The sequence below is a fragment of the Salmo salar genome, chromosome ssa29 (genome assembly GCF_905237065.1).
Source record: "Salmo salar chromosome ssa29, Ssal_v3.1, whole genome shotgun sequence".
Lineage (NCBI taxonomy): Eukaryota > Metazoa > Chordata > Actinopteri > Salmoniformes > Salmonidae > Salmo > Salmo salar.
The window spans coordinates 36,771,303-36,796,796 of NC_059470.1; the positions used below are offsets into that span (position 1 = coordinate 36,771,303).

General features: G+C 47.3%; 1 protein-coding gene across 26 annotated transcripts in view; it reads right to left on the reverse strand.

The window, feature by feature from the left end:
- tr1l1 (translocation-associated membrane protein 1-like 1) overlaps positions 1-25,494 on the reverse strand; it is a 35,011-nt gene extending 9,517 nt beyond the window's left edge. For 25 of the 26 annotated variants that reach the window (XR_006762676.1, XR_006762674.1, XR_006762680.1 and 22 more), the window contains exons 1-5: positions 25,202-25,494; positions 13,957-14,020; positions 5,920-6,032; positions 3,158-3,274; positions 1,770-1,828 (exon numbers count right to left, since the gene is read on the reverse strand). Coding sequence is in view for 2 of the 26 variants with exons in the window: in XM_045710503.1 (XP_045566459.1) it covers positions 1,770-1,828; positions 3,158-3,274; positions 5,920-6,032; positions 13,957-14,020; positions 25,202-25,324 (476 nt within the window). In the remaining 24 variants the exon portion in view is untranslated. 26 annotated transcript variants of the gene reach the window in all.

Sequence of the window (25,494 nt, forward strand, 5' to 3'; positions counted from 1 at the left end):
TTACATTATTACTTCATTTAGACACAGAGCTACCTAGGAGAAGTTATGTAGACTGGTTAGACACAGAGCTACCTAGGAGAAGTTATGTAGACTGGTTAGACACAGAGCTACCTAGGAGAAGTTATGTAGACTGGTTAGACACAGAGCTACCTAGGAGAAGTTATGTAGACTGGTTAGACACAGAGCTACCTAGGAGAAGTTATGTAGACTGGTTAGACTCAGAGCTACCTAGGAGAAGTTATGTAGACTGGTTAGACTCAGAGCTACCTAGGAGAAGTTATGTAGACTGGTTAGACACAGAGCTACCTAGGAGAAGTTATGTAGACTGGTTAGACACAGAGCTACCTAGGAGAAGTTATGTAGACTGGTTAGACACAGAGCTACCTAGGAGAAGTCATGCTGAGTGATAGGATTCACTCATTCCATATAGGAGTGTTTGAAAAAAACCACCCCAACTCCTATTATTAAAAAAACACCCCAACTCCTATTATTAAAAAAACACCCCAACTCCTATTATTAAAAAACCACCCCAACTCCTATTATTAAAAAACCACCCCAACTCCTATTATTAAAAAACCACCCCAACTCCTATTATTAAAAAACGTTAAGTCCCCTATTTAGGGACCTTTGAGCGGTTCTGGACCGGTTCCGACTGATATATTTGTGTACAGAGCGCTCTGTCCCTCTTCGCATGCCGCTCTCATCTGAGATGCAGTATGGGAAATCTGACATATCTGCATAAAGAGCGACAAGTCACATTTCCTGGCCTATCCAGACAAAGGATACATTTCCTGGCCTATCCAGACAAAGGATACATTTCCTCTGGCTGTGAACCTCGCAACTCTGCTTACAATATGGCATTTGAAAGGAGAGAGGCTACAGATCGCAGCTCAAACAGTATCATCTCACTGTGATGTTCTCAGATGGGTTTAGAGCTCTCAACATGAAAGAATACTAAATTATTTTGTAGAACTGAAACAAGAACAGTTCTCTCTTGGGGACAAATATCAGGTAATGTTTAAAGCTGAAGTTGTAACGAGGAAGCACGCATTATGAATGGCATCTCTGCGTTACTCAGAGGACGCTGGGCTGAAAAATTTGTCCGTCAGTTATATGAAATGGTCCCAATCTCGTCATTAAGTACTATCGTATGTATTTACAGTTAGAAGGTGACGTTTAAAAAAAAAAAAATGTGATTGTAACTATATATTCACCCCACTGATTTGTCATATTTTCATCATATTTGTACGGTGTACTTGAGTTCGTGTCCTCAAAAATGACTACACCTCAGTAACGTAGAACTACGTTGACTAGAAAGGTGAGATTGTAATCTTTCTGTCGGTATAAGCTTCACTAGGTATTGTTTATGACTCTCATGATAAATAATTACTTTTTTTTTTTATATGGTCTATATAGGCAGAAATCTACATTGACATTATACTGTGACGAACACAAGAAAATATCTGAAGCTAGTATGAGCAGAAAGGTTTCCAAGGAGATCCTTAAGAGAACTGATGCTCTCTAAGTAGAAACGCTCCATCTGTGACTAAACAAACCCACACACTTCTATGCAAACATCCCACCAGTTGACATAGGGCACTGAGGAGGACTGTGAATGATGAACGTTGGCCATTACAAGGAAACAACAACTGAGACGATATGGAAAACAGAAACATTTAGTTGTACATGTTTAACCTAGCTCTTAAAACCCACTCGGATGAGCCTTTTGTACAAGGTATGGGTTTGTATAGAATGGGTTCAGGACTTACGGCATCAGGGTATGAGGGTATCCATCCCACAGGCTCACTGGGTTAGACAGGAAGTTCTCCTGGAAGAGAAACCAAAAAGTCACACACACACACACCAATCAGATGGTCTTAAACAAACAGGAACACCCACAAGCCCAGGAAACCAAACAGCCCAGAATGTAGACCATTTAACATCACCTACAGCTAACACAGCCCAGAATGTAGACCATTTAACATCACCTACAGCTAACACAGCCCAGAATGTAGACCATTTAACATCACCTACAGCTAACACAGCCCAGAATGTAGACCATTTAACATCACCTACAGCTAACACAGCCCAGAATGTAGACCATTTAACATCACCTACAGCTAACACAGCCCAGAATGTAGACCATTTAACATCACCTACAGCTAACACAGCCCAGAATGTAGACCATTTAACATCACCTACAGCTAACACAGCCCAGAATGTAGACCATTTAACATCACCTACAGCTAACACAGCCCAGAATGTAGACCATTTAACATCACCTACAGCTAACACAGCCCAGAATGTAGACCATTTAACATCACCTACAGCTAACACAGCCCAGAATGTAGACCATTTAACATCAGCTACAGCTAACACAGCCCAGAATGTAGACCATTTAACATCACCTACAGCTAACACAGCCCAGAATGTAGACCATTTAACATCACCTACATCTAACACAGCCCAGAATGTAGACCATTTAACATCACCTACAGCTAACACAGCCCAGAATGTAGACCATTTAACATCACCTACATCTAACACAGCCCAGAATGTAGACCATTTAACATCACCTACAGCTAACACAGCCCATATTCCAGTAAACAGATCGTTTAACACAGCCCATATTCCAGTAAACAGATCGTTTAACACAGCCCATATTCCAGTAAACAGATCGTTTAACACAGCCCATATTCCAGTAAACAGATCGTTTAACACAGCCCATATTCCAGTAAACAGATCGTTTAACACAGCCCATATTCCAGTAAACAGATCGTTTAACACAGCCCATATTCCAGTAAACAGATCGTTTAACACAGCCCATATTCCAGTAAACAGATCGTTTAACACAGCCCATATTCCAGTAAACAGATCGTTTAACACAGCCCATATTCCAGTAAACAGATCGTTTAACACAGCCCATATTCCAGTAAACAGATCGTTTAACACAGCCCATATTCCAGTAAACAGATCGTTTAACACAGCCCATATTCCAGTAAACAGATCGTTTAACACAGCCCATATTCCAGTAAACAGATCGTTTAACACAGCCCATATTCCAGTAAACAGATCGTTTAACACAGCCCATATTCCAGTAAACAGATCGTTTAACACAGCCCATATTCCAGTAAACAGATCGTTTAAAAGCACATACCGACATGAGGATGCTGGTTCCCCAGCCGAAGGAGAACAGGTAGAAGGCAGAGAGCTGGCCCGACTCGTTGAACTTGCTGTGCTTGGTCTTAGAGAAGTGCATCTTCCTGTTGATCTTCTGCATAACAAAACAGACAGAGAGAGGTTAGAGGGGGCGTACAGACAGAGAGAGGTTAGAGGGGGCGTATAGACAGAGAGAGGTTAGAGGGGGCGTATAGACAGAGAGAGGTTAGAGGGGGCGTATAGACAGAGAGAGGTTAGAGGGGGCGTATAGACAGAGAGAGGTTAGAGGGGGCGTATAGACAGAGAGAGAGGTTAGAGGGGGCGTATAGACAGAGAGAGGTTAGAGGGGGCGTATAGACAGAGAGAGGTTAGAGGGGGCGTATAGACAGAGAGAGGTTAGAGGGGGCGTATAGACAGAGAGAGGTTAGAGGGGGCGTATAGACAGAGAGAGGTTAGAGGGGGCGTATAGACAGAGAGAGGTTAGAGGGGGTGATAGACAGAGAGAGGTTAGAGGGGGCGTACAGACAGAGAGAGGTTAGAGGGGGCGTATAGACAGAGAGAGAGGTTAGAGGGGGCGTACAGACAGAGAGAGGTTAGAGGGGGCGTACAGACAGAGAGAGGTTAGAGGGGCGTACAGACAGAGAGAGGTTAGAGGGGGCGTATAGACAGAGAGAGAGGTTAGAGGGGGCGTATAGACAGAGAGAGGTTAGAGGGGGCGATAGACAGAGAGAGGTTAGAGGGGGCGTACAGACAGAGAGAGGTTAGAGGGGGCGTACAGACAGAGAGAGGTTAGAGGGGGCGTACAGACAGAGAGAGAGGTTAGAGGGGGCGTATAGACAGAGAGAGGTTAGAGGGGGCGTATAGACAGAGAGAGGTTAGAGGGGGCGTACAGACAGAGAGAGGTTAGAGGGGGCGTACAGACAGAGAGAGGTTAGAGGGGGCGTACAGACAGAGAGAGGTTAGAGGGGGCGTACAGACAGAGAGAGGTTAGAGGGGGCGTACAGACAGAGAGAGGTTAGAGGGGGCGTACAGACAGAGAGAGGTTAGAGGGGGCGTATAGACAAGAGAGAGGTTAGAGGGGCGTATAGACAGAGAGAGGTTAGAGGGGGGCGTATAGACAGAGAGAGGTTAGAGGGGGGCGTATAGACAGAGAGAGGTTAGAGGGGGCGTATAGACAGAGAGAGGTTAGAGGGGGCGTATAGACAGAGAGAGAGGTTAGAGGGGGCGTATAGACAGAGAGAGGTTAGAGGGGGCGTATAGACAGAGAGAGGTTAGAGGGGGCGTATAGACAGAGAGAGGTTAGAGGGGGCGTATAGACAGAGAGAGAGGTTAGAGGGGGCGTATAGACAGAGAGAGGTTAGAGGGGGCGTATAGACAAGAGAGAGGTTAGAGGGGGCGTACAGACAGAGAGAGGTTAGAGGGGGCGTACAGACAGAGAGAGAGGTTAGAGGGGGCGTACAGACAGAGAGAGGTTAGAGGGGGCGTACAGACAGAGAGAGGTTAGAGGGGGCGTACAGACAGAGAGAGGTTAGAGGGGGCGTATAGACAGAGAGAGGTTAGAGGGGGCGTACAGACAGAGAGAGGTTAGAGGGGGCGTATAGACAGAGAGAGGTTAGAGGGGGCGTATAGACAGAGAGAGGTTAGAGGGGGCGTATAGACAGAGAGAGGTTAGAGGGGGCGTATAGACAGAGAGAGGTTAGAGGGGGCGTATAGACAGAGAGAGAGGTTAGAGGGGGCGTATAGACAGAGAGAGGTTAGAGGGGGCGTATAGACAGAGAGAGGTTAGAGGGGGCGTATAGACAGAGAGAGAGGTTAGAGGGGGCGTATAGACAGAGAGAGGTTAGAGGGGGCGTATAGACAGAGAGAGGTTAGAGGTGCTCATTTTTTGTCCATTAAAATGAAATAAAATAGATCAGAAATACAGTGTAGACATTGTTAATGTTGTAAATGACTATTGTAGCTGGAAACAGCAGATTTTTTATGGAATATCTACATAGACGTACAGAGGCCCATTATCAGCAACCATCACTCCTGTGTTCCAACGGCACGTTATGTTAGCTAATCCAAGTTTATCATTTTAAAAAGGCTAATTGATCATTAAAAAACCATTTTGCAATTGTGTTAGCATAGCTGAAAACTGTTGTTCTCATTAAAGAAGCAATAAAACTGGCCTTCTTTAGACTAGTTGAGTATCTGGAGCATCAGCAATTGTGGGTTCGATTACAGGCTCAAAATGTCCAGAAACAAAGACCTTTCTTCTGAAACTCGTCAGTCTATTCTTGTTCTGAGAAATGAAGGCTATTACATGCGAGAAATTGCCAAGAAACTGAAGATCTCGTACAACGCTGTGTACTACTCCCTTCACAGAACAGCGCAAACTGGCTCTAACCAGAATAGAAAGAGGAGTGGGAGTACATTAGAGTGTCTAGTTTGAGAAACAGACTCCTCACAAGTCCTTAACTGGAAGCTTCATTAAATAGTACGCGCAAAACACCAGCCTCAACGTCAACAGTGAAGAGGCGACTCCGGGATGCTGGCCTTCTAGGCAGAGTTGCAAAGAAAAAAACATATCTGACTGGCCAATAAAAGTAAAAGATTAAGATGGGCAAAATAATACAGACACTGGACAGAGGAACTCTGGGATGCTGGTCTTCTAGGCAGAGTTGCCTCTTCATTGTGTGTGTGGCTGAGTGTGTGTGGCTGAGTGTGTGTGTGTGTGTGGCTGAGTGTGTGTGGCTGTGTGTGTGTGTGTGTACTTACGTCCAGTACATACTCCTGGATAATGGCGTGGATGATGATGGCCACCAGCATGTAGAAGAAGACTGTAGCCACATCCTTCAGGCCGTAGTGGAAGTGGTTCACCACGCTCTCCTCTGATAGGGAGACACACAAAGCATTTCACAAGCCTTAATAAACCCTTTATAACCCTTCATAAAGGCCTTTATAGATGCCTTACAGAATTTATTAGAAGTTGTCCCCTACCGTCTCTGCTGGACCATCTGATGGGAGATGCATATATCGTTACAATTATAGATTTTTTAAATAGATTTTGTAAGTATTATGTATGTGAATTGGACAGATGGGAGACAGGGGGTAAGATAAATAGAGAGAGAGTACATGTCAAACGGTATCAGACCAGATTGAACCGACACTGTAGGAGGGGGCACTATAACCACCAGACCAAGGTCCCACTGTAGGAGGGGGCACTATAACCACCACACCAAGGTCCCACTGTAGGAGGGGGCACTATAACCACCAGACCAAGGTCCCACTGTAGGAGGGGGCACTATAACCACCAGACCAAGGTCCCACTGTAGGAGGGGGCACTATAACCACCACACCAAGGTCCCACTGTAGGAGGGGGCACTATAACCACCACACCAAGGTCCCACTGTAGGAGGGGGCACTATAACCACCACACCAAGGTCCCACTGTAGGAGGGGGCACTATAACCACCAGACCAAGGTCCCACTGTAGGAGGGGGCACTATAACCACCAGACCAAGGTCCCACTGTAGGAGGGGGCACTATAACCACCACACCAAGGTCCCACCGTAGGAGGGGGCACTATAACCACCAGACCAAGGTCCCACTGTAGGAGGGGGCACTATAACCACCAGACCAAGGTCCCACTGTAGGAGGGGGCACTATAACCACCACACCAAGGTCCCACTGTAGGAGGGGGCACTATAACCACCAGACCAAGGTCCCACTGTAGGAGGGGGCACTATAACCACCAGACCAAGGTCCCACTGTAGGAGGGGGGCACTATAACCACCACACCAAGGTCCCACTGTAGGAGGGGGCACTATAACCACCAGACCAAGGTCCCACTGTAGGAGGGGGCACTATAACCACCAGACCAAGGTCCCACTGTAGGAGGGGGCACTATAACCACCAGACCAAGGTCCCACTGTAGGAGGGGGCACTATAACCACCAGACCAAGGTCCCACTGTAGGAGGGGGCACTATAACCACCACACCAAGGTCCCACTGTAGGAGGGGGCACTATAACCACCAGACCAAGGTCCCACTGTAGGAGGGGGCACTATAACCACCACACCAAGGTCCCACTGTAGGAGGGGGCACTATAACCACCAGACCAAGGTCCCACTGTAGGAGGGGGCACTATAACCACCACACCAAGGTCCCACTGTAGGAGGGGGCACTATAACCACCAGACCAAGGTCCCACTGTAGGAGGGGGGCACTATAACCACCAGACCAAGGTCCCACTGTAGGAGGGGGCACTATAACCACCACACCAAGGTCCCACTGTAGGAGGGGGCACTATAACCACCAGACCAAGGTCCCACTGTAGGAGGGGGCACTATAACCACCACACCAAGGTCCCACTGTAGGAGGGGGCACTATAACCACCAGACCAAGGTCCCACTGTAGGAGGGGGCACTATAACCACCAGACCAAGGTGCCACTGTAGGAGGGGGCACTATAACCACCAGACCACACCAAGGTCCCACTGTAGGAGGGGGCACTATAACCACCAGACCACACCAAGGTCCCACTGTAGGAGGGGGCACTATAACCACCACACCAAGGTCCCACTGTAGGAGGGGGCACTATAACCACCAGACCACACCAAGGTCCCACTGTAGGAGGGGGCACTATAACCACCACACCAAGGTCCCACTGTAGGAGGGGGCACAATAACCACCAGACCAAGGTCCCACTGTAGGAGGAGGCACTATAACCACCACACCAAGGTCCCACCGTAGGAGGGGGCACTATAACCACCAGACCAAGGTCCCACTGTAGGAGGGGGGCACTATAACCACCAGACCAAGGTCCCACTGTAGGAGGGGGGCACTATAACCACCACACCAAGGTCCCACTGTAGGAGGGGGCACTATAACCACCAGACCAAGGTCCCACTGTAGGAGGGGGCACTATAACCACCAGACCAAGGTCCCACTGTAGGAGGGGGCACTATAACCACCACACCAAGGTCCCACTGTAGGAGGGGGGCACTATAACCACCACACCAAGGTCCCACTGTAGGAGGGGGCACTATAACCACCAGACCAAGGTCCCACTGTAGGAGGGGGCACTATAACCACCAGACCAAGGTCCCACTGTAGGAGGGGGGCACTATAACCACCACACCAAGGTCCCACTGTAGGAGGGGGCACAATAACCACCAGACCAAGGTCCCACTGTAGGAGGGGGCACTATAACCACCACACCAAGGTCCCACTGTAGGAGGGGGGCACAATAACCACCAGACCAAGGTCCCACTGTAGGAGGGGGCACTATAACCACCACACCAAGGTCCCACTGTAGGAGGGGGGCACTATAACCACCAGACCAAGGTCCCACTGTAGGAGGGGGCACAATAACCACCAGACCAAGGTCCCACTGTAGGAGGGGGCACTATAACCACCAGACCAAGGTCCCACTGTAGGAGGGGGCACTATAACCACCACACCAAGGTCCCACCGTAGGAGGGGGCACTATAACCACCACACCAAGGTCCCACCGTAGGAGGGGGCACTATAACCACCAGACCAAGGTCCCACTGTAGGAGGGGGCACTATAACCACCACACCAAGGTCCCACTGTAGGAGGGGGCACTATAACCACCAGACCAAGGTCCCACTGTAGGAGGGGGCACTATAACCACCAGACCAAGGTCCCACTGTAGGAGGGGGCACTATAACCACCACACCAAGGTCCCACTGTAGGAGGGGGCACTATAACCACCACACCAAGGTCCCACTGTAGGAGGGGGCACTATAACCACCACACCAAGGTCCCACTGTAGGAGGGGGGCACTATAACCACCACACCAAGGTCCCACTGTAGGAGGGGGGCACTATAACCACCAGACCAAGGTCCCACTGTAGGAGGGGGGCACTATAACCACCACACCAAGGTCCCACTGTAGGAGGGGGCACTATAACCACCACACCAAGGTCCCACTGTAGGAGGGGGCACTATAACCACCAGACCAAGGTCCCACTGTAGGAGGGGGCACTATAACCACCAGACCAAGGTCCCACCGTAGGAGGGGGCACTATAACCACCAGACCAAGGTCCCACTGTAGGAGGGGGCACTATAACCACCACACCAAGGTCCCACTGTAGGAGGGGGCACTATAACCACCACACCAAGGTCCCACTGTAGGAGGGGGCACTATAACCACCAGACCACACCAAGGTCCCACTGTAGGAGGGGGCACTATAACCACCACACCAAGGTCCCACTGTAGGAGGGGGCACTATAACCACCAGACCAAGGTCCCACTGTAGGAGGGGGCACTATAACCACCACACCAAGGTCCCACTGTAGGAGGGGGCACTATAACCACCAGACCAAGGTCCCACTGTAGGAGGGGGCACTATAACCACCACACCAAGGTCCCACTGTAGGAGGGGGCACTATAACCACCACACCAAGGTCCCACTGTAGGAGGGGGCACTATAACCACCACACCAAGGTCCCACTGTAGGAGGGGGCACTATAACCACCAGACCACACCAAGGTCCCACTGTAGGAGGGGGGCACTATAACCACCACACCAAGGTCCCACTGTAGGAGGGGGCACTATAACCACCAGACCAAGGTCCCACTGTAGGAGGGGGCACTATAACCACCACACCAAGGTCCCACTGTAGGAGGGGGCACTATAACCACCAGACCAAGGTCCCACTGTAGGAGGGGGCACTATAACCACCACACCAAGGTCCCACTGTAGGAGGGGGCACTATAACCACCACACCAAGGTCCCACTGTAGGAGGGGGCACTATAACCACCACACCAAGGTCCCACTGTAGGAGGGGGGCACTATAACCACCACACCAAGGTCCCACTGTAGGAGGGGGCACTATAACCACCACACCAAGGTCCCACTGTAGGAGGGGGCACTATAACCACCAGACCAAGGTCCCACTGTAGGAGGGGGCACTATAACCACCAGACCAAGGTCCCACTGTAGGAGGGGGCACTATAACCACCAGACCAAGGTCCCACCGTAGGAGGGGGCACTATAACCACCAGACCAAGGTCCCACTGTAGGAGGGGGCACTATAACCACCACACCAAGGTCCCACTGTAGGAGGGGGCACTATAACCACCACACCAAGGTCCCACTGTAGGAGGGGGCACTATAACCACCAGACCACACCAAGGTCCCACTGTAGGAGGGGGCACTATAACCACCACACCAAGGTCCCACTGTAGGAGGGGGCACTATAACCACCACACCAAGGTCCCACTGTAGGAGGGGGCACTATAACCACCAGACCAAGGTCCCACTGTAGGAGGGGGCACTATAACCACCACACCAAGGTCCCACCGTAGGAGGGGGCACAATAACCACCAGACCAAGGTCCCACTGTAGGAGGGGGCACTATAACCACCAGACCAAGGTCCCACTGTAGGAGGGGGCACTATAACCACCACACCAAGGTCCCACCGTAGGAGGGGGCACTATAACCACCAGACCAAGGTCCCACTGTAGGAGGGGGCACTATAACCACCAGACCAAGGTCCCACTGTAGGAGGGGGCACTATAACCACCACACCAAGGTCCCACTGTAGGAGGGGGCACTATAACCACCAGACCAAGGTCCCACTGTAGGAGGGGGCACTATAACCACCAGACCAAGGTCCCACTGTAGGAGGGGGCACTATAACCACCACACCAAGGTCCCACTGTAGGAGGGGGCACTATAACCACCAGACCAAGGTCCCACTGTAGGAGGGGGCACTATAACCACCACACCAAGGTCCCACTGTAGGAGGGGGCACTATAACCACCACACCAAGGTCCCACCGTAGGAGGGGGTACTATAACCACCACACCAAGGTCCCACTGTAGGAGGGGGCACTATAACCACCAGACCAAGGTCCCACTGTAGGAGGGGGCACTATAACCACCAGACCAAGGTCCCACTGTAGGAGGGGGCACTATAACCACCACACCAAGGTCCCACTGTAGGAGGGGGCACTATAACCACCACACCAAGGTCCCACTGTAGGAGGGGGCACTATAACCACCAGACCAAGGTCCCACTGTAGGAGGGGGCACTATAACCACCACACCAAGGTCCCACTGTAGGAGGGGGCACTATAACCACCAGACCAAGGTCCCACTGTAGGAGGGGGCACTATAACCACCAGACCAAGGTGCCACTGTAGGAGGGGGCACTATAACCACCAGACCAAGGTCCCACTGTAGGAGGGGGCACTATAACCACCACACCAAGGTCCCACTGTAGGAGGGGGCACTATAACCACCAGACCAAGGTCCCACTGTAGGAGGGGGGCACTATAACCACCAGACCAAGGTCCCACTGTAGGAGGGGGCACTATAACCACCAGACCACACCAAGGTCCCACTGTATGAGGGGGCACTATAACCACCAGACCAAGGTCCCACTGTAGGAGGGGGGCACTATAACCACCAGACCACACCAAGGTCCCACTGTAGGAGGGGGCACTATAACCACCACACCAAGGTCCCACTGTAGGAGGGGGGCACTATAACCACCAGACCACACCAAGGTCCCACTGTAGGAGGGGGCACTATAACCACCACACCAAGGTCCCACCGTAGGAGGGGGCACTATAACCACCAGACCAAGGTCCCACCGTAGGAGGGGGCACTATAACCACCAGACCAAGGTCCCACTGTAGGAGGGGGCACTATAACCACCAGACCAAGGTCCCACTGTAGGAGGGGGGCACTATAACCACCAGACCAAGGTCCCACTGTAGGAGGGGGCACTATAACCACCAGACCAAGGTCCCACTGTAGGAGGGGGCACTATAACCACCACACCAAGGTCCCACTGTAGGAGGGGGGCACTATAACCACCAGAACCAAGGTCCCACTGTAGGAGGGGGGCACTATAACCACCAGACACCAAGGTCCCACTGTAGGAGGGGGCACTATAACCACCACACCAAGGTCCCACTGTAGGAGGGGGCACTATAACCACCAGACCAAGGTGCCACTGTAGGAGGGGGCACTATAACCACCAGACCAAGGTCCCACTGTAGGAGGGGGCACTATAACCACCAGACCAAGGTCCCACTGTAGGAGGGGGCACTATAACCACCACACCAAGGTCCCACTGTAGGAGGGGGGCACTATAACCACCAGACCACACCAAGGTCCCACTGTAGGAGGGGGGCACTATAACCACCAGACCAAGGTCCCACTGTAGGAGGGGGCACTATAACCACCAGACCAAGGTCCCACTGTAGGAGGGGGCACTATAACCACCACACCAAGGTCCCACTGTAGGAGGGGGCACTATAACCACCAGACCAAGGTCCCACTGTAGGAGGGGGCACTATAACCACCACACCAAGGTCCCACTGTAGGAGGGGGCACTATAACCACCACACCAAGGTCCCACTGTAGGAGGGGGCACTATAACCACCACACCAAGGTCCCACTGTAGGAGGGGGCACTATAACCACCAGACCAAGGTCCCACTGTAGGAGGGGGCACTATAATTTATTTTCATAAAGCCTTTAGAAAGGCCTTCATGGATGCTTTAAGAAGGGTTTAGAACCACATACGATGCTATATAAAAAGTGGGGTTAAAGGTTTACTCGAGCTGAAAAGGCAACACGACTAGGAAATACCTGCCTGATCTGCTACTCAAGGAATTTAGCTGAAAAAACCAGACTGTTAATGAATGACAGAGGGCTTATTACGAGCACCGTAAACTGAATATATGTGTCCCAAATGGCACCCTTATTTCCTAAGTAGTGCACTACTTTAGACCAGGGTCCATAGGGCTCTGATCAAAAGTAATGCACCATGTCAGGAATAGGGTGCCATTTGGGAAGCAAACCTGCCAAGAATATCTGTTGTTTAAATAAAATCCGACATCACGAAACACATTCCATCAGCACCTCATACATGACTTTAAATAAGGCAAAGCAGAGTAGGAAGGTTTAAGTAGTACAGGAAGGAGAACTTTTAGGATTAAGTAGAGCAGGAAGTAGAATGGCTAGAATAAATGAGTTAGGAGCTCCACTGTTAAAGAATCGAGTGTTACAGGAGGAGTTTGTAGGAAAACATTCATTCACCTTATATAGCACACTACCCAATAGGCCCTGGTCAAAAGCAGAGCACCACATATGGAATAGGGTGCCATTTGGGACACAGTCGAGACTGTGATGCCATAGCCTGTATTAAACCCTAGCCCCAATTCTTCCAGAACAACCTAACAGGAGAACATTATAAATCAAGAAGACTAAATGTAGCGTCACGGGGGGGGGGGGAGCTATTGGAAAAAATAAAAATAAAATAAAAAAGTGTTCTAGAAGTGGAAAAAGTGTTCTAGAAGTGGAAAAAGTGTTCTAGAAGTGGAAAAAGTGTTCTAGAAGTGGAAAAAGTGTTCTAGAAGTGGAAAAAGTGTTCTAGAAGTGGAAAAAGTGTTCTAGAAGTGGAAGGCCATTTGAGTAGAGTTCTATCCTGTAACTCCACAGGAGAAGGCTTCTGATTCCAGAACTACAAGTCCATTCTAGTTATAAGCTGCCTGGTTAAAGTTTCTACACTGACAGGATAACAGGCAAATTAGTTCCAGACACACTGAAGAAAAGGTGGGTAAGAAATGAGGATGTCACGAGGTCATTTTTGCTTTGTCATTCATTCAAAATAAAATGTCATGAAAAATAAAAGTTATGAAAGCAAAAGAGGAAGTCGATATAACCTCCATACCAGAGCATACATTTGACCCAGTAAAAAAAATTTAAACATTTTTTTAAATAATGGATAAAAGTTAATATGGGGAACAATATAAAAGTTAAACTGACCGTTTGCAGAGATTGTAACGTTGTATTGGACAGTGATGAACAGCACAGCAACCTGCGAGGTGATCTGCATCACAGAGGGGCCAAGGGAGAGGATTGGTTAGACATGAAAACACAGGATTAGGTCCCAAATCGCACCCTATTCCCTACATAGTACACTACTTCTGGCCAGAGCCCGGCTTCCAGAGGCTTCTAACGGAGTCGATACCTAAAAGCAAAGCACAACATGATTGTCATTAGCTGTCCCTCTCTGTGGGTCACCTACCATGGTGTAGCCTGCTTAAATAAACCAGGGGGCATTGTAGATTGGTTTGCACACTCGTGTTTCTATCTGACATGTTGTTGGGATCATTCAATCCAATACAACAGGTGAGACTGAACGGACGATTTGGACTTCAAAACATATATGTGTCGTCATACGAACTCTTCTTGAGGACAGAAATGTTACCAATATGGCAAGATTGATTCATAACTACACATTTTCACTGCAGAACTCAGTTCTGTAATAAAGTAGCTTAACATCGTCAATGTGACTACAGCACATCAAGGCACAAGAACTCAAACTCCCATGATGCATCTAGTCAACTCAATGCAGGCGCTGAATTTTTTGTAAAAAAGGGATGCATCATGTAAAGTTAAATTCGGATGAAGTGGGACAATTTCTGCATTTAAAATCTTCTTTTGCCTCCTCAGACATTTAGCCAACATACCAGCCCAACACACGATACATTTTTTTAAATCCTAAAGATGTTTCCTAAATCACAGAAAATGTTGATATCATATTCACAGAAGGCATGACACCCCCAATTTTTGTAGACTGCGCTGAAAGCCTATTTTTCAGTTTTGTATTTGGTCAACTGGGATCGTCATAATTCTACCCCAATGCCAAGTCAATGTTGTGTGATTTAGGAAACATCTTGAGGACTTCAGAAATGTATCATGTGTTGGTCTGATATGTTGGAAAAATGACTGAAGAGTTTAAAGACTGAAATACAATTTTTTTTTTTTTAAAGTGGGCCAATTTTTCTAAATTCACCTTACTATAGTTCTGCTTGGTGCAGGGTAACAGTTCTACAAGAACCAGAGCCCTGCCCTAACCCCCAGTACAGCCCTGCCTTAACCCCCAGTACAGCCCAGCCTTAACCCCCAGTACAGCCCAGCCCTAACCCCCAGTACAGCTCAGCCCTAACCCCCAGTACAGCTCAGCCCTAACCCCCAGTACAGCTCAGCCCTAACCCCCAGTACAGCTCAGCCCTAACCCCCAGTACAGCTCAGCCCTAACCCCCAGTACAGCCCTGCCCTATCCCCAGTACAGCCCAGCCCTAACCCCCATTACAGCCCTGCCCTAACCCCCATTACAGCCCAGCCCTAACCCCCATTACAGCCCAGCCCTAACCCCCAGTACAGCCCAGCCCTAACCCCCAGTACAGCCCAGCCTTAACCCCCAGTACAGCCCAGCCCTAACCCCCAATACAGCCCAGCCCTAACCCCCAGTACAGCCCAGCCCTAACCCCCAGTACAGCTCAGCCCTAACCCCCAGTACAGCTCAGCCCTAACCCCCAGTACAGCCCAGCCCTATCCCCAGTACAGCCCAGCCCTAACCCCCAGTACAGCCCAGCCCTATCCCCAGTACAGCCCAGCCCTAACCCCCAGTACAGCCCTGCCCTATCCCCAGTACAGCCCAGCCCTAACCCCCATTACAGCCCTGCCCTAACCCCCATTACAGCCCTGCCCTAACCCCCATTACAGCCCAGCCCTAACCCCCAGTACAGCCCAGCCTTAACCCCCAGTACAGCCCAGCCCTAACCCCCAGTACAGCCCAGCCCTAACCCCCAATACAGCCCAGCCCTAACCCCCAGTACAGCCCAGCCCTAACCCCCAGTACAGCCCAGCCCTAACCCCCAGTACAGCCCAGCCCTAACCCCCAGTACAGCCCAGCCCTAACCCCCAGTACAGCCCAGCCCTAACCCCCAGTACAGCCCAGCCCTAACCCCCAGTACAGCCCAGCCCTAACCCCCAGTACAGCCCTGCCCTAACCCCCAGTACAGCCCAGCCCTAACCCCCAGTACAGCCCAGCCCTAACCCCCAGTACAGCCCAGCCCTAACCCCCAGTACAGCCCTGCCTTAACCCCAGTACAGCCCAGCCCTAACCCCCAGTACAGCCCTGCCCTAACCCCCAGTACAGCCCAGCCCTAACCCCCAGTACAGCCCAGCCCTAACCCCCAGTACAGCCCAGCCCTAACCCCCAGTACAGCCCTGCCTTAACCCCAGTACAGCCCAGCCCTAACCCCCAGTACAGCCCAGCCCTAACCCCCAGTACAGCCCTGCCCTAACCCCCAGTACAGCCCAGCCCTAACCCCCAGTACAGCCCTGCCCTAACCCCCAGTACAGCCCAGCCCTAACCCCCCAGTACAGCCCAGCCCTAACCCCCAGTACAGCCCTGCCTTAACCCCAGTACAGCCCAGCCCTAACCCCCAGTACAGCCCTGCCCTAACCCCCCAGTACAGCCCAGCCCTAACCCCCAGTACAGCCCAGCCCTAACCCCCAGTACAGCCCAGCCCTAACCCCCAGTACAGCCCAGCCCTAACCCCCAGTACAGCCCAGCCCTAACCCCCAGTACAGCCCAGCCCTAACCCCCAGTACAGCCCTGCCCTAACCCCCAGTACAGCCCAGCCCTACCCCCCATTACATCATCAAGCTTCTCTGCTTGGGCTTGGTAACAATAGGTTAGGTTCTCTCTTGTTAGACCAAGAAATAAAAACAGCATAAAATATTAAGCTGTCCCAGTCCCACTTTTTCTGAATTCACCCTAGTAAACATGAAGTAAAAAAAATATATATATAATTCTGTGTAAACCAACAATACATTTTTAAAAACACTAATTGTTTTTAAACGTAAACTGTTGACTTAGTAAAATGAATTGCGATTATTGGGACTTTTACAGAATATAACTTGAGTTTTTTTAATGAAGGGGGGTGGGGGGGGGTTTACCCACAAACGATGACAGCGCTCCCAGTCGCCCAGTGACTGCCACGTAACACTTGATCTGCGCACCCTCCCCGTTCTCCCAGCAGCAGGATGTCATGCCGGCAGGAGCAGCTCGGATTTTCTCCCTTCAGAATAAGAGTCCCTTTGCAAAGATATGCTAAACTTTGGGAATATCTGGAAAAAACTTATTTTTTTTATTTTTTTTTGCAGACTAGTTCAGTACAACTGTTTCACAGCATCGATACCACCGTTGGAAAAAATAAATGGATAATTTGATTTTTCATACCAACATTTTTGAAAGTTTACACAAATATTGGTATGTTGAAAGCCATTGTCTAGGCTATATTTAAATAAAATACTTAATAAAATACAAATATGTTACAGGAATTACTCGATAGTCTGCTAAACTTAAAATGTGTCTCTTGTGCTAGGTTTAACACAGGTTTAACACAGGTTTAACACAGGTTTAACACAGCGTGCAGGTGACTCCTCACTCCACCCACTACAATGTAATAGACTGTATATTGACTTGTGGAGAGAGAGCTTTTTCTAGCTAAAGTGAGGCGGAAAAGTACTCAGTAGGGTCTCTACTAAGCAAATATGTGTAGTTTTAGAGGGGGACTGCGTTGTTCATATCCAGCAGCACTTTGTTCTCCACCCCTTCCATAGCAATATGCTAATAGACTGTACATGGGGTACAGATTTGTTTGTAGAGAACTTTTTTTTACCTGAAATATGACTTGGTTCAACTATGAGTCTTTTACCCTGGCCATACATGGCTTTCTTGCACTGACTGAATGACATTTTATGAATGAATGACATTTTATTTTAGTGTCAAATCACCAATTGGCGACCCATCCCTTATGGGATTAATTGACACGTAAACATTACAATAATTCACAGTGGGAATTCAGTGACAGTTGTTCATCCCGTGTTCTCTGCGTCAAATCAACACATAGTAGTAAATAAAGGTTATCCAAACAATAATTATATCCCTAGAGCAGTACAATAGTATACATACATATATAAATACAGAACAATTAAACACTAGGAACTTGAACCCAGTCCCAGAGTTTCATTCTCTATATAGTCATACATAGTCTTTCCTCTTCCATTTCACCACAATACCTGCTTCAATACGCAGAGGCAATATCCCTAAACTGACTTGTTTCAATACGCAGAGGCAATATCCCATGATCTGACCTGTTTCAATACGCAGAGGCAATATCCCTAAACTGACTTGTTTCAATACGCAGAGGAAATATCCCTAAACTGACTTGTTTCAATACGCAGAGGCAATATCCCATGATCTGACCTGTTTCAATACGCAGAGGCAATATCCCTAAACTGACTTGTTTCAATACGCAGAGGCAATATCACTGATCTGACCTGTTTCAATACGCAGAGGCAATATTCCTGATCTGACCTGTTTCAATACGCAGAGGCAATATCCCATGATCTGACCTGTTTCAATACGCAGAGGCAATATCCCTGATGTGACCTGTTTCAATACGCAGAGGCAATATCCCTGATGTGACCTGTTTCAATACGCAGAGGCAATATCCCATGATCTGACCTGTTTCAATACGCAGAGGCAATATCCCTGATGTGACCTGTTTCAATACGCAGAGGCAATATCCCTAAACTGACTTGTTTCAATACGCAGAGGCAATATCCCATGATCTGACCTGTTTCAATACGCAGAGGCAATATCCCTAAACTGAATTGTTTCAATACGCAGAGGCAATATCCCTGATCTGACCTGTTTCAATACGCAGAGGCAATATTCCTGATCTGACCTGTTTCAATACGCAGAGGCAATATCCCATGATCTGACCTGTTTCAATACGCAGAGGCAATATCCCTGATGTGACCTGTTTCAATACGCAGAGGCAATATCCCTGATGTGACCTGTTTCAATACGCAGAGGCAATATCCCATGATCTGACCTGTTTCAATACGCAGAGGCAATATCCCTGATGTGACCTGTTTCAATACGCAGAGGCAATATCCCTGATCTGACCTGTTTCAATACGCAGAGGCAATATCCCTGATGTGACCTGTTTCAATACGCAGAGGCAATATCCCTAAACTGACTTGTTTCAATACGCAGAGGCAATATCCCATGATCTGACCTGTTTCAATACGCAGAGGCAATATCCCTAAACTGACTTGTTTCAATACGCAGAGGCAATATCCCTGATCTGACCTGTTTCAATACGCAGAGGCAATATTCCTGATCTGACCTGTTTCAATACGCAGAGGCAATATCCCATGATCTGACCTGTTTCAATACGCAGAGGCAATATCCCTGATGTGACCTGTTTCAATACGCAGAGGCAATATCCCTGATGTGACCTGTTTCAATACGCAGAGGCAATATCCCATGATCTGACCTGTTTCAATACGCAGAGGCAATATCCCTGATGTGACCTGTTTCAATACGCAGAGGCAATATCCCTGATGTGACCTGTTTCAATACGCAGAGGCAATATCCCTAAACTGACTTGTTTCAATACGCAGAGGCAATATCCCATGATCTGACCTGTTTCAATACGCAGAGGCAATATCCCTAAACTGACTTGTTTCAATACGCAGAGGCAATATCCCTGATCTGACCTGTTTCAATACGCAGAGGCAATATTCCTGATCTGACCTGTTTCAATACGCAGAGGCAATATCCCATGATCTGACCTGTTTCAATACGCAGAGGCAATATCCCTGATGTGACCTGTTTCAATACGCAGAGGCAATATCCCATGATCTGACCTGTTTCAATACGCAGAGGCAATATCCCTGATCTGACCTGTTTCAATACGCAGAGGCAATATCCCTGATGTGACCTGTTTCAATACGCAGAGGCAATATCCCTGATGTGACCTGTTTCAATACGCAGAGACAATATCCCTGATCTTACCTGGGCACATAACGATCTCTTGTTTTTAGGTCGGTTATACATAATAATATCTCTCACACACCAATTCACCCTGAATCAAACAACAGGTTCTCAGTTTGAGTTTATGATGAACCTCCTCCACCCATTTCCTTTCTTCATGTTGCATCAACAGTTGTTTTTTAATCATATCTATGTCTCCCTTACTTTGGTTTTTGGTACAGATGTTCACAGTCAGACTGTTGAAAAAGGTCAGACATTTCAGTTACCTTGGCCCCCCCTATGGACAGATCCCATTGAAAAACATTACCAGGCCCCCCCTATGGACAGATCCCATTGAAAAACGTTACCAGGCCCCCCCTATGGACAGATCCCATTGAAAAACGTTACCAGGCCCCCCCTATGGACAGATCCCATTGAAAAACATTACCAGGCCCCCCTATGGACAGATCCCATTGAAAAACATTACCAGGCCCCCCTATGGACAGATCCCATTGAAAAACTTTACCAGGCCCCCCCTATGGACAGATCCCATTGAAAAACATTACCAGGCCCCCCTATGGACAGATCCCATTGAAAAACATTACCAGGCCCCCCCTATGGACAGATCCCATTGAAAAACGTTACCAGGCCCCCCCTATGGACAGATCCCATTGAAAAACGTTACCAGGCCCCCCCCTATGGACAGATCCCATTGAAAAACGTTACCAGGCCCCCCTATGGACAGATCCCATTGAAAAACATTACCAGGCCCCCCCTATGGACAGATCCCATTGAAAAACGTTACCAGCCCCCCCTATGGACAGAGCCCATTGAAAAACGTTACCAGGCTCCCCCCTATGGACAGATCCCATTGAAAAACGTTACCAGCCCCCCCTATGGACAGATCCCATTGAAAAACGTTACCAGGCCCCCCCTATGGACAGATCCCATTGAAAAACTTTACCAGCTATTCTGGCAGTTGGCATATCCAGCAGTCTATTCCAAAGTCTCACCATACCTGCCTTCCATCTCACCTCACAGGGTTCCCAGCCCGTGTCCCCAGTTATTGCAAGTATAAGTGCAAATTTGTGGACACCTAAAAAGTAACATACTGCTCTGTTATGGACATTTTTTTTAAATAGCTCTTAGCGCCCCCCACTCCTGCTGAATAGTCCAGAACAGGACAGTCTGGAATACGTAGCATAACCAATATCTTTACACCAAGTCATTATCTTTCTGAAACAGTCTGGAATACGTAGCATAACCAATATCTTTACACCAAGTCATTATCTTTCTGAAACAGTCTGGAATACGTAGAATAACCAATATCTTTACACCAAGTCATTATCTTTCTGAAACAGTCTGGAATACGTAGCATAACCAATATCTTTACACCAAGTCATTATCTGTGTTTTAGTCTGGTTAATCATGAGTCTCCATCTTCTACACCAGTTGACTGGACATAATAACATGTTCTGCAGGTCTTGTTCAGTCCCTGCCATCTAAATAACATCATCAGCATATGAAATGATTCTTAACATCATCAGCATATGAAATGATACTTAACATCATCAGCATATGAAATGATTCTTAACATCATCAGCATATGAAATGATTCTTAACATCATCAGCATATGAAATGATTCTTAACATCATCAGCATATGAAATGATTCTTAACATCATCAGCATATGAAATGATACTTAACATCATCAGCATATGAAATGATACTTAACATCATCAGCATATGAAATGATACTTATCAGCATATGAAATGATACTTATCATCAGCATATGAAATGATACTCAGCACGTCATCATATCTTACTCCAGTATTTAACCGTTTCATTTCTTTTGCCAAATCATTTATAAACAAAGCAAACCAAGTCCGTGATTAGACATGTCCTTGTTTTACACCCGGGTACCCAATTGGTACTTTGTAAACCGACTGGATTGCTTGATAAAATTTCCCATCAACCCCCTGTCTTTAACAACCTATAGGCTAAAATATCCCCATTTACTAAATCAAATCGCTTTCTGGAAATAAATGAAACGTGCTTCTCTTCATGTAGTCCATTACTGCTTATTGTACCGACCGAGAAGATGTGATCTGTACAGGCTCTGGATTTACACAAAACACTTTGTTCTGCCGCCAGAATGTTTTGATCCTCAAAAGATCAGCCTATTGAGGATGGATGAATATGGATAAATATCATTTATAGATCGTACTTAATAAATGCATACCTCTATAGTTCAGTGGCACTCCCAGGTCATTATTTGAAGATTTGGGAATGGAATTCACTATAGACTCATACCAAGTGGATGGCAGTATACTGTACTCATACCAAGTGGATGGCAGTATACTGTACTCATACCAAGTGGATGGCAGTATACTGTACTCATACCAAGTGGATGGCAGTATACTGTACTCATACCAAGTGGATGGCAGTATACTGTACTCATACCAAGTGGATGGCAGTATACTGTAATCATTCACTATAGACTCATACCAAGTGGATGGCAGTATACTGTACTCATACCAAGTGGATGGCAGTATACTGTACTCATACCAAGTGGATGGCAGTATACTGTACTCATACCAAGTGGATGGCAGTATACTGTACTCATACCAAGTGGATGGCAGTATACTGTACTCATACCAAGTGGATGGCAGTATACTGTACTCATTCACTATAGACTCATACCAAGTGGATGGCAGTATACTGTACTCATACCAAGTGGATGGCAGTATACTGTACTCATACCAAGTGGATGGCAGTATACTGTAATCATTCACTATAGACTCATACCAAGTGGATGGCAGTATACTGTACTCATACCAAGTGGATGGCAGTATACTGTACTCATACCAAGTGGATGGCAGTATACTGTACTCATACCAAGTGGATGGCAGTATACTGTACTCATACCAAGTGGATGGCAGTATACTGTACTCATACCAAGTGGATGGCAGTATACTGTAATCATTCACTATAGACTCATACCAAGTGGATGGCAGTATACTGTACTCATACCAAGTGGATGGCAGTATACTGTACTCATTCCAAGTGGATGGCAGTATACTGTACTCATTCCAAGTGGATGGCAGTATACTGTACTCATACCAAGTGGATGGCAGTATACTGTACTCATACCAAGTGGATGGCAGTATACTGTACTCATACCAAGTGGATGGCAGTATACTGTACTCATACCAAGTGGATGGCAGTATACTGTACTCATACCAAGTGGATGGCAGTATACTGTACTCATTCCAAGTGGATGGCAGTATACTGTACTCATTCCAAGTGGATGGCAGTATACTGTACTCATACCAAGTGGATGGCAGTATACTGTACTCATTCCAAGTGGATGGCAGTATACTGTACTCATTCCAAGTGGATGGCAGTATACTGTACTCATACCAAGTGGATGGCAGTATACTGTACTCATTCCAAGTGGATGGCAGTATACTGTACTCATACCAAGTGGATGGCAGTATACTGTACTCATTCCAAGTGGATGGCAGTATACTGTACTCATACCAAGTGGATGGCAGTATACTGTACTCATTCCAAGTGGATGGCAGTATACTGTACTCATTCCAAGTGGATGGCAGTATACTGTACTCATACCAAGTGGATGGCAGTATACTGTACTCATTCCAAGTGGATGGCAGTATACTGTACTCATACCAAGTGGATGGCAGTATACTGTACTCATTCCAAGTGGATGGCAGTATACTGTACTCATTCCAAGTGGATGGCAGTATACTGTACTCAAAAAACCCATGTGGAGGAAATCATATAGGACGTCAATTCATTTAGGGGATTTTAAAACGTCATTAGGCAGTTCATAAATGCAACACGCTTTCCCATTTTTTCACAGCGTCAATCACCTTCTGCCACAGACAGCTCCTCATTTAAATACAGGATACATATATTAATGAGGGCTCCATTTTAGTTCTCAGGAAACATATGTCTTTATAAAATTCTTCCTCAAAATATGCCACATTTGCTAATTTGTTCTCAGGTTACGAAAACTCCTTAAGTACCAGTGTAATATCAGATTTCAGCCCCCCCCCGCTCTTCCACTGGAATTTTCTTATGTCGTTTGGGTCCTAACTTGTTTATTTGGCTCCACAACGGGTGAGGGTTTCTTGTCTGTATCTCCTCAAGGTGTAATAACAGCCCTGTCTGATATCTCTGTTTAAATAGGCGCCGTCTTTTATCAAACGCATGCTGGGTTTTTTTCCTGTTGAATTCCTTCCTACAAAATGTTCTCTTGCATTCCCATCTTTACACTGTAAAAATAAGTACTCAGCTTTGCGCATTACAGACCATAGATCCCTTAACTCATCATTTCAATAAGGTTTGTTCGGCTTGTAAACTTTCCTGGACTTGGTGGTGGTGTATAGACAGAGAGAGGTTATAGATTAGCATAGAAATTAGCAGGTTGCATTTTCTTCACAAAAGATTTTCACACATATCGCTGTTTTGAAGACTCTTAAAGCAATGGTCTGTTTTCACTGCCTTTCTGTACTCAAACTACACATTTGGTTAGTAAAACTTTACTGAGTATTTTACATCCCAGTTTAGCAGGGACTGTTAGAAAAGTTCTCTTTACAAGCCATTATTCTCATATCACTGACAACATATCCTTTCAATATTAGTCGGATAAAAACATTTTTTAAACCATATTTGGTTTCATAAATTACCAATTGCCTTTTCTTGTTGGCACAATAAAAAAAAAAAGTGTCAATCGATTCAAATTAAATATCTTTTGAACTTCAGCCAATGTTATGAAAAGGTGGGCTTTTATTTTGAAGGTTGTGTCATTACCAGACTAACGTGACGTCGTTATTTGTGCTGCGGGCAGAACACCAGTAAAGTGTCCATGCTGGACTGTCTTTCTTGCACAATATTGTATACAGCGACATTGCAACATTGTAACGTTAGCAGCTTAAATGTTACAATCTCAGAATATATTTAGCGTTCCAGTTGATACCGTAATGATTGCAATGCGAGGTATACCACATTATTCTAATTTACAAGTGGCTCCTAGACTAGAAAATGAACTATAAAGCAACCATGTGGAAATGGTCAGTTTTACAGCTATAATAATAACAGTAGGCCACTACACGCCTTTTCAACTCAAATACACTACAATAGAGACACTACGGATTAGTCACTAGAGGAAGTGGCATAGAAGAGCTGAGCTGCCATGTCTACTTTCAAGAGGCTGACGTGACGGTTCATCATCATCATCATCATCATCATCTCTCCCCAGTTGAGTTGACACATTGTAGCTTTTACGAGTCTCATTACTTGGAAACGCTCAGCTCTTATTGCACCCCAGACCCCTCGAACATGTGGACTAGACCTACCTCAAACATCAACCCGAGGAGGAACACCATAGCAACACAGGAAACAATATCTGCATGGTTCTGGATGATAAACTCGTGGCTCAACACCGGCGGGTTTTTGTTGGTCTTTTTGCGGATCCCCATTTTGGACGGATTCCAAAAAGGGAACTTTTATAGCGACCAGGCGCAACTCAAAAGCAGAGAGGAAATAGATATGAACAAGTATTCGGTATTGTTATCTGTCCGTCTTCGTCCTGCTCCTCTCTCACACTCAAACACCGCCCAGCAAATGAACAGCGAGTTGCTCTTCTTCT